At 49.5% G+C, this 14,822-nt stretch overlaps 1 protein-coding gene across 1 annotated transcript in view; it reads right to left on the bottom strand.

Moving 5' to 3' along the window:
* NOTCH1 (notch receptor 1) overlaps positions 1 to 14,246 on the bottom strand; it is a 112,608-nt gene extending 98,362 nt beyond the window's left edge. The window contains exons 1-3 of the mRNA XM_070955916.1: positions 14,179 to 14,246; positions 11,016 to 11,689; positions 1,870 to 1,951 (exon numbers count right to left, since the gene is read on the bottom strand). Of these exons, the coding sequence (XP_070812017.1) occupies positions 1,870 to 1,951; positions 11,016 to 11,689; positions 14,179 to 14,246 (824 nt within the window). The remainder of the gene's footprint in view (positions 1 to 1,869; positions 1,952 to 11,015; positions 11,690 to 14,178) is intronic.
* Positions 14,247 to 14,822: the final 576 nt, after the last annotated feature.

Raw genomic sequence — 14,822 nt, 5'->3', positions numbered from 1 at the left:
ATGCCATCAACTCTAAGTTTTGGGAAGTCACTGGGTAAGTTCCCCACATTATTTTGTCCATTACTTACAACCTGAGGCAGTCCGTGGTCTCTCAAGTGCAGGAAATTACAGAACGGCATTGGGATGCTTGTAACGAGTCTGCGCGGTTCTCTGGCCAGTTCAAGTCTTTCGGGGCCGTCTACGTAGTTTTGCACATGCGCGTTGCTCATTTCTTCTTTGGCGCCGTTGTGGAAGGTTCTCTCCATTTCAGCTCTCTCGATCCGCTCCTCTTCAGATGAGTCGGTCTCTGGCTCGGTTTTTGGGGCTTTGGTGATGGCGGCGGTTCTTTTCTTTCTCTTGTGTGTGTTGGCACTCGATTCTGTCTGCGGTGTAGGACGGAATCGGCATGGCTCTCTGGGCTCGGGTGTCGTCGTTTTCGAAGTCAGGATGGGAGCGTGCAGGTCTTGAGTTGTCGGTTTGATTTCTTGCTTCTTCGTCGATGTCTTGGAGATTTTCAATCTTGGCCCAAAAGCAGCAAAAAGCGTTTTCATTGCTGACTTTACTTGAGACTTTGTTAAATCGTCTTCACTTTCTGATTTTGGTTCATCTGAAGAGTTTGAGACTTCTTTTTCACTTTCTTCGTCTGATAGCGTTTTTCGCGCCAGAAATTTTGAACTGAGCGTTTTGATTGGCTCTGCTTCACTCTCTTTTGAAGTTCGTTGAAACCAAGATGGCTGCCGTTCAAAATTTCGCGCGGGGTCACATCTTTTCTTTTTTACAACTATTTTCTCAGTAGTCATTTCACTCACAGTTTTTTGATCTTTGGGTTTTTCTTTAATGACGTTTTTCTCTCTCGCTGCTCCGCTGTTCCTCAGCATCTCCTGGAGGTCCGCGATGAGGCTTTCATCATTCTTTTGGCTTTTTAGTATTTTTAATATTTCTGACCTGAGTTCGTTATTTTCTATCTCGATTTCTTCCTGGTCGTTATTTTCACTCATCAGTTCTTCTTCTTCAGTGGTGTATTCTTCGGATTCTCTCGAAATCGCATTAGTGGATTCGTTGATCATCTCTTGATCAGTTTCTATTTCTTTGCTGTAGGCCCTGGTGTTGGGCCTATCTTTCTTGGACATTTTTAATTACTTATTGAGTCAATTAACCATCCTCTGCTACCAGCTTGTTGCAATATTTTCAGGATCAGACTCAATAAAGATAATAGAAGTTATAGGTTTAAATATAATTCTCTTTAATCATAATAGGCATTCTATATTCGCTGAATATTCAAGATAGAAGCAAGGAGAATGGGGAGGATGGCTCCTTTTATATACAAGGGGCGGAGCCAGGAATGGGAGTGGTAAAATATGAATACATTAAAGCTCAAGTAATAAGTTAACCCCTGATGTTCCATATATACATTATTTACACATTAGAGAATAAGGCATTTACATCTGACACTCCCAAATGCTGGAATCCTGCTATCCCCCCCAGTCCTCCTTTTCACTAGACTGACAAACCCAATTCCGTCTCCGGCCTCCTAATCATCTTTGTTGCTCTTCTCTGCATTTTTTCCAAAGTCTCTCCATCTAACTTCTGCGACCATCTCGTTGAGAAGAGGAAAAGATATCAAAACTTTTGCCAACTCACTACCTGGTGTTTTCGTTCTTGCTAGGGATTGGCCCCCAAAAAAACCCCCCAAACGCAGTGTGTTTTCAAGGCCAGAACAAAGCAGATCCACACCAAATAAGAATATGCTCCTTCAGTTGAGACAAAATTCAAAAGGCCTGCATTGTTTTTATCCCAAGCTTGGAACACTCAAAAAAGGACCCATCTCAGGGTTGAAATCTTTTACACGCTTTCATTCCCCACGCTTATAAAAAACAAGCCAGTACTCACAGACATGCCCCTGTTCCGTTTTGATAGGTTTCACACTTTCCACCGTTCAAGCAGGATTCAGAAGGCTGGGTACATCGCAAACCTGCAAGGAGAGAAGAGAGATATTGTCATGGCACTGGTGAAGCTCAGCCACAGGACGGAAGATATCAAGAGAGGCCCAGAATCCATGTAGGATCTTTAACAGATTAACAGGGTTGGAAGGGACCTTGTAGGTCATCTAGTCCAAGGGGTCTCCAATTCTGGGAGTTGAAGTCCTCCAGGCTTAAGGTTGCCAAGGTTGGAGACCCCTGATCTAATCCAACCCCCCACCCCCGTCCAAGCAGGAGATCCTACATTATTTCTGACAAATGGCAGTCCTGCCTCTTCTTGAAGGCTTCCAGTGGTCCCATGACTTCTGAAGGCAACTTCTGTTCCATGGGTTGATTGTTCTCACTGTCAGAAAGTTTCTCCTTATTTCTAGGTTGAATCTCTCCTTGGTCAGTTTCCATCCATTGTTCCTTGTCCGGCCTTCAGGTGCTTTGCGAAATAGCTCAACCCCCTCCCTCCTCTCTGTGGCAGCCCCTCAAATATTGGAAGATTGCTATCCTGTCTCCCCTGGTCCTTCTCTTCCCTAGACTAGCCATGCCCAGTTCCTGCAATCATTCGTCGTATGTTTTAGCCTTCAGTCCCCTCATCATCTTGGTTGCTCTTCTCTGCACTCTTTCTAGAGTCTCAACCTCTTTTTTATAGTGTGGTGACCAAAACTGGATGCAGTACTCTAAGCGTGGTCTTACTAAGGCTTTGTAGAGTGGTTATTTGCACCTCCCTTGATCTTGATTGTATCCCTCTGTTAATGCAATTTAGGATTGCATTGGCTTTTTTGGCTGCTGCCGCACACAGCTGGCTCCTATTTTATTGGTTGTCCACTAAGACTCCAGGATCCCTCTCAGAGTTCCTGCTATTAAGCCTGGTTTCACCCAGTCTATATGGGTACTTTTGGTTTTTCTTGCCTAAGTGTAGGACTTTACTTTTCTCTACATTGAATTTCATTTTGTTAGATAGGGCTGTGGATAGGATCCAGTGCAGCCTTACCCCACTCCATGTGCTCCCAGATGCCAGGCTTCCCCTCCCCAAACACTGAGAATGGGGGTTAATGTCAATGCTCTGAGAACACATCCGGTTGGGAAAAGTTAAAGGACAGAGTTAGGATGTTAGTCATCTTTATATATGCAAGATTTCAGTGCTTTTGTAAAACAGCAGGGCTTCGCTGTTTCAATTTTTTTTTATTTAATGGACCCGGTTTTATTTCAAACAGACTCCATTATATGCAAAGCAATGCAAACAATCCATGTAGCAATTGATGCAAATAACCTAAATTTCAAGTCAATGAACATTTGGGTTTAACAGACATCCCTCCGCCAAAATCGTCCACAAAATAGAAGATTTACTGTACAGATCCAAGTGGCCTCAAAAAAATGCAATATTTCTTCTTCCCGCAACTGACAGCTATCTAAGAACTCTATACCCATTTTTCAGGCAGGAAATCAAAAGGTAAACCAGGTGAAGTTTCCAGGACATGAATCATAATTTACCTTCTTAAAATATGACCTTTTCAGGTGATTTCCAAATAATGAAGAGTCATAATTGGAACCAGAATCGGCTTTAGCAGTTAATAAAGTCATCAGATCTATATTTATTTGTATCCCACCTTTATTATTTTTATAAATAAGTCAAGGATGAACATATCCAACAGACCCTTCTCCTCTGATGTTTTCCACAACAACCCTGTGAGGTGGGTTGGGCTGAGAGAGAGGGACTGGCCCAAAGTCACCCAGCCAGCTTTCATGCAGGACTAGAATTCACCGTCTCCTGGTGGTTAGTCCAAAGTCACCCAGCCAGCTTTCCTATCTAACGCAATGCTAGAACTCACCACCACCTTGTGACTGGCCCAAAATCCCCCTGCTGCCTTTCATGCCTAAGGCAGGACTAAAACTCACAGTTTCTCAGGTTCTGGCCTGGTGCTTTACTGTGCTTTGCTACACACCAAGGAAAGCAGTTTCCTCAGCTTCATAAGTGATTGTGTATTGTGAGCAGCCCTGAGTCTTCGGAGAGGGGCAGCATATAAATTGAATTAATTAAATTAAATTAAATTAAATTGTGTAAATGACCATCCAGGGTTTGCCGCTGCCCTTCCCGGCATGGGATTTCCCCCTCTGCCCCCCTCCTCCTAATTCTAAGTGGCCTTGGCTCTACTCCTGCTTAGCTACTCAGGGATTAACCAAGTTGGTTTGTGGGGAAGGGGGAGGCCCAAAGAAACCCACCCAGGAAATTCCAGTTTAGCAGTTCTCATAAATATATGTATGTATGTATGTGTGTATCTCTTCTGAACAAAGCAGATGAAAAGGAAAAACCGTTTCATGGGATGATGGACTGGCATTATGGGATGGCAACTCGTCAGACCCAAGGGGGGAGGCCAACCATCGCTATAATCCCAGGATCTCTGCGCCAGATATCATCTGAGATGCGAAGAGAGTATTGGGTGTCTTCAATCACTAGAGATGACAATCTTAGCCAAATTGAACAAATGCCAAGCTCCACGCTTCTTCCTCGATTCTGGGAAACTCTGTTTCAGCTTGAAGAGAAGAACCCACAGAATTCTCGAGCACCGTCACTTTTTACAAGCTTGGCTGCTTTTAAGATGACTGGACTTCAATTCCCAGAATGGCTGGCTGGGGAATTCTGGGAGTTGAAATCCAAACACCTTAAAAGCAGCCAAGCTTGCAAAACACGGCTCTACGGGCCTGTCTGTGTAACTCAAAAGGACCCTTTATTTCTACAAGAATAAACGGTAAAGGTTCCCCTCGCACATATGTGCTAGTCGTTCCCGACTCTAGGGGGCAGTGCTCATCTCCGTTTCAAAGCCGAAGAGCCAGGGCTGTCTGAAGACGTCTCTGTGGTCACGTGGCCGGCATGACTAAATGCCAAAGGCACACGGAACGCTGTTCCCTTCCCACCAAAGGCGGTCCCTATTTTTCTACTTGCATTTTTAGGTGTTTTCGAACTGCTAGGTTGGCAGAAGCTGGGACAAGTCACGGGAGCTCATCCCGTTATGCGGCACCAGGGATTCGAACTGCCGAACTGCCAACCTTTCGATCAACAATTTTTTTCGCCCTTCCCAGGCTCCAGAGCCTTTCTAGGAGCAAGGGGAGGGCAAAAACGGCCTTCCCCACCCCCCTGGAGGCCCTCCGGAGGCCAGAAACAACCCATTTCCCGACTTCTGGTGGGCCCAGAAGGCCCGAAAATCAGCTGCGTAATTCAGCATGCAGGCAAGGGAATTCTGGGAGCTGGAGCCCACCCATCTTAAAATGGCCATGTTTGAAAATCATAATTTACCATTAGTACTGGTATTCAGCTGGTCGCGGACATGGTGGGCCGCCACTATGCTGTCCTATTTAGTCATGTTTTCGTGGCCGGATCCATGTGTGGAAGGCGTGAGCGCAAGGAAAGCCCATTCATGGAAGGCCGGGCGCATGCGAACCGGTGGTAAACATTTTTGAAAGCCACCCCTGTTTACCACGATTTGCACGTGGACTAACCTCACTAAACACCAAACCTGGGGCAAAACTAGGATTCTACGACAAGGTATTGTGGGGACTTCATGGAGCATACTAACAGGCTAGGCTCAATTTTCCCTTGTTGGTTTGGCACTATATGTTCTATCAACAGGAAAAAATGTATTTTGTTAACCCCGAAAGGAGTTTCTCGGGCTGCCTGAATCAACTCAAACTTTGTTTGGCTATGAGAGGTCTGGGAGACAATTTTTATTTTATTTTATTTTATTTTGAATAGCCTCTGGCAGGAAAAGCAGTTGACTTCGATAAAGGTCATATTTTTTAAAGGGGAAATTTTTATAAAGCATCAAGGATGCCAATCACAGATTGGGTACTAAATAGGACCTGGTCCGCACAACACATTAAGCCACGGTTTAGCTATCCGTGGTTCACACAGTTAATTGGTTTGGCACATATTAACAGAGGATTATAGGTTTACCAACTATTAACAGCTTTGCACATTATGTTTAGCCACAATCGAGCTGCACGTTAAGTACAGGAAGAGTTGCTAGTCCTCTAAGTCGTCCAATGAAATAGAGATTTATTATTTGTAAAAAGTGCAATAAAGGAAACCAACGTGATGCAACCAAAAAAAAAACCCACCACACCATAAACTGCTAAAGCACAGGCAGGCCTGTCCTGCCTGGGTTAGGCATTAAATGCACATTTGCTGAATTGCCTGCAATGAGGAAGAATTGCTCCTCCTCCTAGGTGAACCTGGCATGGAAGCATTTGTAAACCGGAAGAAAAGAGACCTGGTTACTTTCAGGTCCTCTCAAGAAATAAGGAAGAGCATCTTAAAAAGCTGATTTATGGTCCCACTTTGGTGAGCCACCAAATGCAGACTGTGAAGCAACCTTCTTCTGCCTGGTAAGTAACAGAATAACAGAGTTGGAAGGGTCCTTTGAGGTCATCTAGTCCAACCCCCTTCCCATGCAGGAGACCCTACACCATTTCTGACAAACGGCAGTCCAATCTCTTCTTGAAAGCCTCCAGTGATGAAGCTCCCACAAATAGGTTGACCCCCCCTCTTCTTTGGGGCAGCCCCTCAAATACTGGAACACTGCTATCATGTTGCCCCTTGTTGCTCTTCTCTGCATTCTTTCCAGAGTCTCAAAAGAGCCTCAAAATTACCCCAAAGGCATCACAAAGGAAAAAACATAAATCAACTTGGAGCTGAAGTCCAGCAGAATGCAAATATGTTTGCCAAAACTTTAAAAAACATCCTTTTAGCCTAGTACAATAATACTATCGTAGACCAATCAGCTTAAAAGAATACGGAATGACTGCAGGAAGGGGAAAAAAAAGAACATTGGAGCAAAGCCAGGCCTCCCAAAGAATTCCTATATTAAGCTAAGCCATGATTTGCTAAAGAAGCCATCATGGCTGGTTCACCACATCAAACTCTCCAATCCATGATGATTCAGCCCAAGGATGCCAACCAGGCCTGCCCCTCTGGAGGCCCACTGGTCCCAGGGCAGAGGAGGGAGGGGGTCTGCAGGAAGGGGGGGGTCACAAAAGACATGATGGCCCACATCAACATGCAATCCAAGCCCCCCGGCCTTTTTTTTAGCATGCACAATTATCTCACCAGGAAGGAGGGGGACGACGATGGACAGGCGAATTTTGGTCCCTCTGCAACTGACGAAGGACCAGGGGTAGCCCCCAAGCAAGGGACAAAGTGAGCCGAAGTATCAGGGGGTGTCTCTGTTTCCATCACAAGTGGAGAAAGCAGCTGGGTTGCAACTGAGTTCTGGTCCCCGGGGCTTGTAAAATCTGGGCATCCCTGCACCCCCAAAAGGAGACCAAACGTCCCAAAACTGGCAGAGGCCACATGCACACCTGTGGCTCCGTTAAGGCGCTCACAGATGGAGCTTTGGGGATCTCCTGCATAAAGCCAAATAGGCTGTCATTCACACCAGTGAAAATGCCCCCTTTTCTTTCTGGGGGGGTGGGGGCACACACGCATCAGCCTCCTGGAGTAACACACACACACACCCAACGCGCCCCGTCTGGCTCGGCAGCTACTCGGCGTTTTCCGCAAACGGGGCTTGGCTGGGCGCGTGGGAAAAAGCAACAGCTGTGCCACTCGGCAGCCCCTGCCCAGACAAAGAGGGGATCGGAGCCCCCCCACCCACCATCCCTCGGGAGCCGCCTGCTGCCGGCCGCAGCGGACTGAGCAGGCACCCGGGGGGGGCAGGGGGGGGGACAGCAAGCCAGTCTGCCAGCACGCGAGAGACACCCACGCAGGTAGTTTTTGAGTGAAAAGAAAAAAGATTGTTCTCGACTTACAACATTTTATTTAGTGGCCGTTCAAAGTTACGACGGCACTGAAAAAAGTGATTTAGGACCATGTTTCACGCTGACGACCGTTGTAGCATCCTCATATGATCAGACGCTTGGGGGTTCATATTTACATCGGTCGCAGTGTCCCTGATCCCCTTTTGCGACCTTCTGAGAAGAAAAAAAATCAACGGGGGAGCCCCGTTCACTTAACCACCCTGCTACTCACTTAACAACGGTGGCAAGAGAGGTCGTAACACCCACTTAACAAAAGGTCTGACTTAACGGCAGAAGTTCAATTGTGGCCGTAAGTTGAGCAGCACCTGTACAGCGCCAAGCTGGAATTGCCTTTTGCTCAAAAGCAAAATAAAAAAATAAAAACCAGCAAAAGCGAAACCAGACCGAAGGCCAAACCGAGTTCCCCTTCACTTCCCGAAACAGGCAGCGGGGGAAGGAGTGCGGGGGCGCCCCGTCTGCATTTGGGGGAGCCCGAGAGGAGCCCCCAGGGCAGAAAACGCCCCCCTTCCTTAAGAAAGCTCCGGTTTCCATTCCAAACTTCCGGTTCTGAGATTCCCTTCAGATTTCTGGGGGAGGCTGGTCCGGGAAGGTGCCCTTTTCTCCCTCACTCCAATACAGACTTCCAAACAAGAGCAGTTTCCTCCCCCTTCTTCCAAACAGAGCAGAGGGGAGGGGGGTCTCTGGGGCAGACCCACCACACCGTTTCTGGCCAAGAAACGGCAGGCCCGACAGAAAGGCAGATTATGGGGGGTGGGAGTACTTTAGAGGGGCAGAGTTGGCACCAGAGAGTCCCACTGTGCAGCCCCCTCCCCCCCAAAAAAAGACCAGAGTTCAACCATCTCCAGAAGTCTCTGGTGGGAGACCTCTTCAGAGAGGTGCCAGGTTTTGACCTTCCTCTCCGGCAGTGGTCAACTCTGAACAGGATCCGTGTCCAACATGGTGTCTGCCAGGACTCCTTGTTTAAGTGGGGGTCTCGCCTCTACCCCTCAGTGTGACTGTGAGGCTCCTCGACAAAACATCCAGCACATTGTGTCCGAATGTCCATCCAGAGCTTACACCGGCCCAAAGTCTGATTTTTTTCCAACTGGCTGGGTGGACTGGACATTAACACTGGAACTACTACAAGTCCATGTATGTGCCATACGCTAAATAAATAAACCTTTAGAGAGAGAAGGCCCAAGATGGAGGACACCCACCACCACTCCCGATGGGTGTGAAGCAGTGGTGAAATCCAAATTTTTTTACTACCGGTTCTGTGGGCGTGGCTTGGTGGGCATGGCAGGGGAAGAGTACTGCAAAATCTCCATTCCCACCCCACTCCTGGGGGAAGGATATTGCAAAATCTCCATTCCCACCCCACTCTGGGACCAGCCAGAGGTGGTATTTGCCGGTTCTCCGAACTACTCAAAATTTCCGCTACCGGTTCTCCAGAACCTGTCAGAACCTGCTGGATTTCACCCCTGGTGTGAAGGTGGACCTGAAGATGGGTCTCCCACCTCCAGTGCCGAAAATAGCTACCCCAAGGCCTCCTTCTGTCTGGGCCTGGCTTTCTTCCAAAGACTTGGCAAGGATCCCAGGCAGCCTGGAGCCTTCCTGAGTCTATGCTGGACTACAATCCCCATCATACCAAGCCAGGAGGATGGCAACTACGGAAGGCTTAGGGGAGAAAGAGGCTGGATTGTTTGGGCTGGACCCCCTGCTTCATAAAACCCCAAATCTGAGCTCAGGAGCTTCTGTGCCTCACCTGTGTGTGCACATACCACAAACACACAACCTGTGTGTCTGGCAGTGCCCGGATTAAGGGGGAAGCACCACGTGGCTCCCCAACCACTTGTGATCAACTTCGATTTCAATTCAAACTCTTGGCTTGTTTGTGGGGGAAGGGAGGGAGAGGATCCATCAGCCACAGCAGCTGCCCCTGCCAGGAATCCCAGCCAAATTCAGCACAAAACCAGAGCCTGGGGGAGGAGGAAAGGGGGGGTGTAGCAGCGGCTGCCCCCCCCTCCCTCCCTCCTTTGGCCTTTCAAAAACCCACAGGTTGGTCTTTGAGGCTTGCTATTTTTGCTTCTTTCCATCTCTGCTGCTTTTCCCCAAAATCACACACTTCTGCCCCGAAAGTCATCAGTTAAAACAAAAAAAAACCAGAAAAAGGAAGAAGGGGGGGGAGAGAAGTACAAGAGGAGGCTAGGACAGGAAATCTGACGCAGAGTCACAAAAGTGGTTGACAAAAAACACACACAAAGAGAGAGAGAGAGAGAGAGAGAGAGAGAGGCTGTGGCTTCGGTTTCCCCAGTTCGGTCTTTAGAGCCGGTGTTGCACAGCCCAAAAACGAAAAAGCCTCGCTGGGCCGAGAGGGAGGCCAGAAGCCCCCAGTGTCCCAGCCCGGCTTCTGGGGGCGCCCCCGGCAGACCCCCTGCCCTGCCCCGCGAGCCTCCCACCCACGGCCCAGCCGGCCCCCCCATTGCCCCCCAGCCCGGAGTCCTTTAACCACGGGGCGCACACGGGACTGGGGGGGTCGCTCTGCCACCTCCAGGGACTCCCGCTCCCATGGTCCCCGGCCAGCCGGAGGAAGGCTTGTCCCGTGGGACGGGGTTGGGGGCGGGAAGCAACTCTTCCCAAACTTCCTAACCGGGCAGCCCAGCTCCAAGGAGCCGCTGGGAGGGAAGCCGGAGAGCCGGTCGGGTCAGTTTTTTGTTTCTTCTTTTCTTTGGAAAGAAGCGAAGTTGAGCCGAGGGAAGGAGGGAAGGAAGGAAGGAAGAAAGGAAGGAAGGAAGGAAGGAAGGAATAAAGAAAAAGAAAGAAGGACGGAGGGAGGAAGGAAGGAAGGAAGAAAAAGAAAGAAGGAGGGAGGGAAGGAGGAAGGAAGAAAGGAATAAAGAAAAAGAAAGAAGGAGGGAGGGAGGAAGGAAGGAAGGAAGGAAGAAAAAGAAAGAAGGAGGGAGGGAGGGAGGGAGGAAGGAATAAAGAAAAAGAAAGAAGGACAGAGGGAGGGAGGAAGGAAGGAATAAAGAAAAAGAAAGAAGGACAGAGGGAGGGAGGGAGGAAGGAAGGAAGAAAGGAATAAAGAAAAAGAAAGAAGGAGGGAGGGAGGGAGGAAGGAAGGAAGGAAGGAAGGAAGAAAAAGAAAGAAGGAAGGAGGGAGGGAGGGAGAGAGAAAGAAAGAAAGAAAGAAAGAAAGAAAGAAAGAAAGAAAGAAAGAAAGAAAGAAAGAAAGAAAGAAAGAAAGAAAGAAAGAGGCGGCCGCCCCGAAGCTGCGGCTCTTTCCCTTCTCTTCCTCCGCCGGGGTGAGCGGCGGGTCAGCCGAGCCCCGACCGGGTGGCGGGGAAGCTGCGGTGGCAGCAGCGGAGGAGGCTGTGCAAGGCGGCCGCTCTTCCTCCGCCATCCCCCTCCCATCATCCGCAGCCGCCGGGGGAGGGGAGGATGGGAGAGGAGCAAGATCAGGGCGACCCGGGTAACCTTCGGGGCGGCCGGCGGAGAGAGCCTGGGCGCGCTTCTTCCAACCCACCCACCAGGAACCGTTGGCTGAGCGGCTCTGAGCAGCGGCGGTTTGCAAGGTAGACTGCGCCCGTCCAGGGAGGCTCTCCCGCCAGCATCGCCCACCCACCCCGGGACCCTCCCCGGCCTGGCCTGCCTGCCTGCCTACCTGCAGCGAAGGCGGGCAAGACGGCCAGCAGCAGCAGCCACAGGAGCAGCAACCCCGGGAAGCGGCGGAGGCGGCGGCTCCGTCCCCGGAGGGGTTGCAATCGCATCCCGCCGCCTGACTCTGCGGCGGCTCCGGCCGATGGGATTCCCGGACCGGCTGCGGCGGCTCCGGCCGGGATGCGATCCTCCCTCCTGGCGGGCGGCGGGCGGGCGGGACGGGCCGGAGGGCTGCTCGGAGGCGCCGCGCTCCTCGGAAGGCTCCTTGCCGGGGACTCGGCTCGGCTCCGCTGCAAGAAAAGAGGAACTTCTCGGCTGGCCGGGAAGTTTGCAAAAAGGGCGTCGGGCGCGCACGCGAGCCAGGCTGGCTGCGGGGCGGAGGCTCGGCCGGGGCGGGGCTTTGCCTTTGCTTTGCTTTATTTCTTTTTTGCATGCCAGGCGCCGCCTCCCCGGAGAAGACAGTCGGGGCCTTCCCCCCCCCCCCCCCAACGTCCCCTCCGCCGGAACGACCCGCCACTGGAAGTTCTTGCAAACTGTGATAGAAGAGAGATCGAATAACAGAGTTGGAAGGGACCTTGGAGGTCTTCTAGCTCAACCCGCTGCTTAGGCAGGAACCCTTGTATCTTTTCAGACAGAGCCTTGGTGGCGCAGCAGACTAAAGCGCTGTTAAATAACACCAGCTGCCTGCAATTACTGCCAGTTCAAAATCTCACCAGGCTGAAGGTTGACTCAGCCTTCCATCCTTCCGAGGTAGGTAAAATGAGGACCCAGATTGTGGGGGCAATAAGCTGACCTTGTATAAAAAAGAACACCACTTAAGGGGCCCCCGAAAGCCCTACTAAGCAGGTATATACAAAAGTATGAAGGCTATTGCTTAACGCATTGTAAGCCGCCCTGAGTCTCCAGAGAAGGGCGGCATATAAATCGAATCAATCAATAAATAGTTGTCCACTCTCTTCTTAAAAACGTCCAGTGTTGGAGAATTCACAACTTCTGGAGGTAGGTTGTTCCACTGATTCATTGTTCCCACTGTCAGGACTCACAGCTCCTTTAAGGTTGTTGGCCAGACAAGGAAGAATGGATGGAAACTGATCCAGGAGAGATTCAACCTGGAAATAAGGAGAAACTTTCTGACAGTGAGAACCATTAACCTGTGGAACAGAAGTTGCCTTCGGAAGTTGTGGGAGCTTCATCACTGGGAGCTTTCAAGAAGAGACTGGACAGCCATCTGTCAGAAACGCTGTAGGCTCTCCTTTTTATTTATTTATTCATTTTATTATTCATATTTCTTTGCCGCCCACTCTCCGAGGACTCTGGGCGGCTTATACCAAAGACAGTATACTAAATATCATATTGCCCCCAACAATCTGGGTCCTCATTTTAACCCACCTTGGAAGGATGGAAGGCTGAGTCAGCCTTGAGCCGGTGAGATTTGATCCGCTGATCTGCTGAACTAGCAGTCAACTGAAGTAGCTGCAGTACTGCACTCTAACCACTGCGCCACCTCGGCTCTTTTGGGTGAGGGGTTGGACTAGATGACCCACAAGGTCCCTTCCAATTCTCTTAAATCTCTTGGCAAGTTCCCGAGTGCTGCCCTGATACTCAGCGGGAGGTTTGCCTCTTCAGGTCCTCACAAACAGGTGCAGCAGCCTTCAGGCTCGCCTGCACCATCATCATCAGAGTTGGAAGGGGCCTTGGAGGTTTCTAGTCAAACCCCCCCTCCCCACTCAATTAGGAGACTTTGTATCAGGGGTGAAATCCAGCAGGTTCTGACAGGTTCTGGAGAACCGGTAGCGGAAATTTTGAGCAGTTTGGAGAACCGGCAAATGCCACCTCTGGCTGGCCCCAGAGTGGGGTGGGAATGGAGATTTTGCAATATCCTTCCCCCAGGAGTGAGGAGGGAATGGGGATTTTGCAATATCTTTCCCCCAGGAGTGAGGAGGGAATGGGGATTTTGCAATATCTTTCCCCCAGGAGTGGGGAGGGAATGGGGATTTTGCAATATCTTTCCCCCAGGAGTGGGGATGGAATGGGGATTTTGCAATATCCTTCCCCCAGGAGTGGGGAGGGAATGAGGATTTTGCAGTATCCTTCCCCTGCCACGCCCACCAAGCCACGCCCACAGAACCAGTAGTAAAAAAAAATTAGATTTCACCACTGCTCTGTATACTTTCAGACAAATGGTTCTCCTGTTTCTTCTTAAAAGCCTCTGGGGATGAAGCACCAAAACTTCTGAAGGCAACTTCTGTTCCACTGGATCCTTGTCCTCATTGTTAGGAAGTTTCTCCTTAATATAATAATAATCAGAATAGAAGAATATAAACTTTATTACGGTCATCGACCAGCAATAGACATACAATAAACTAAAAATAATACTGATATTAATCGTGAATAATAACATCCCTTTTATGGGTCACTCCCTAATTTACGTGAGTGGAGAGCCAATAAGTATGTGAGTAAATATATGTAATCAGAATAGAGCTGGAAGAGACCTTGGAAGTCTTTCAGTCCAACCCCCTCAAGCAAGAGACCCTGTACGATTTCAGACAAGTGGGGCTGTCTAGTCTCTTCTTAAAAACCTCCCACTGGTTATTTGTCCTCACTGCTAGGAAGTTTCTCCTTAATTCCAGGTTGCTTCTCTCTTTGATTAGTTTCCATCCATCGTTTCTTGTCCTGCCCTCTGGGTGCTTTGCAGAATAATCTGACCCCCTCTTCTTCTTTGTGGCAGCCCCTCAAATACTGGAATCCTGCTATCCTGTCACCCCTAATTCTTCTTCACTTTAGACTGAGCAGACCCAAATCCTGCAGCTGTTCTTCATATGGTTTAGTCTCCAGGTCTTTGATCATCTTGGTTGCTCTTCTCTGCACTTTTTCCAAAGTCCCGAAACCTTCACGGGAGGATTGTTGTGATGCTTGCCCAGGGAAGAGAGTGAAGGCTGTACAGGGCCTGCAGTCACACAGGCCCCTTAATTAGGCTACCCGATTGGAAGGAAGGAAGCTAATATAACGCACTAAACTATCTTGCGGATTAACAGAGTTGGAAGGGACCTCGGAGGTCATCTAGTCCAACCCCTGGCCCAAGCAGGAGACCTTACACCGTTTCTGTCAGTCTCTTCTTGAAAGCCTCCAGGGATGAAGCTCCCACAACTTCCAAAGGCAACTTCTGTTCCATGGGTGGATTGTTCTCACTGTCAGAAAATTTCTCCTTATTTCCAGGTTGAATCTCTCCTTGATCAGTTTCCATCCATTATTCCTTGTCCGGCCTTCAGATGCTTTGGAGAATAGCTTGACCCCCTTCCTCCTCTCTGGGGCAGCCCCTCAAATATTGGAAGATGCTCTCCTGTCTCCCCTGGTCCTTCTCTTCACTAGACTAGCCAGGCCCGGTTCCTGCAACCGTTCATTACATGTTTGAGCCTCCAGTCC

Source organism: Pituophis catenifer, unplaced genomic scaffold (genome assembly GCF_029215685.1).
Source record: "Pituophis catenifer annectens isolate HBS135680 unplaced genomic scaffold, rPitCat1.0.hap2 SCAF_17, whole genome shotgun sequence".
Taxonomy (NCBI): Eukaryota; Metazoa; Chordata; class Lepidosauria; order Squamata; family Colubridae; genus Pituophis; species Pituophis catenifer.
The sequence above is the reverse complement of the archived record's forward strand: the minus strand, read 5'-3'. Positions and strand labels throughout refer to the sequence as shown.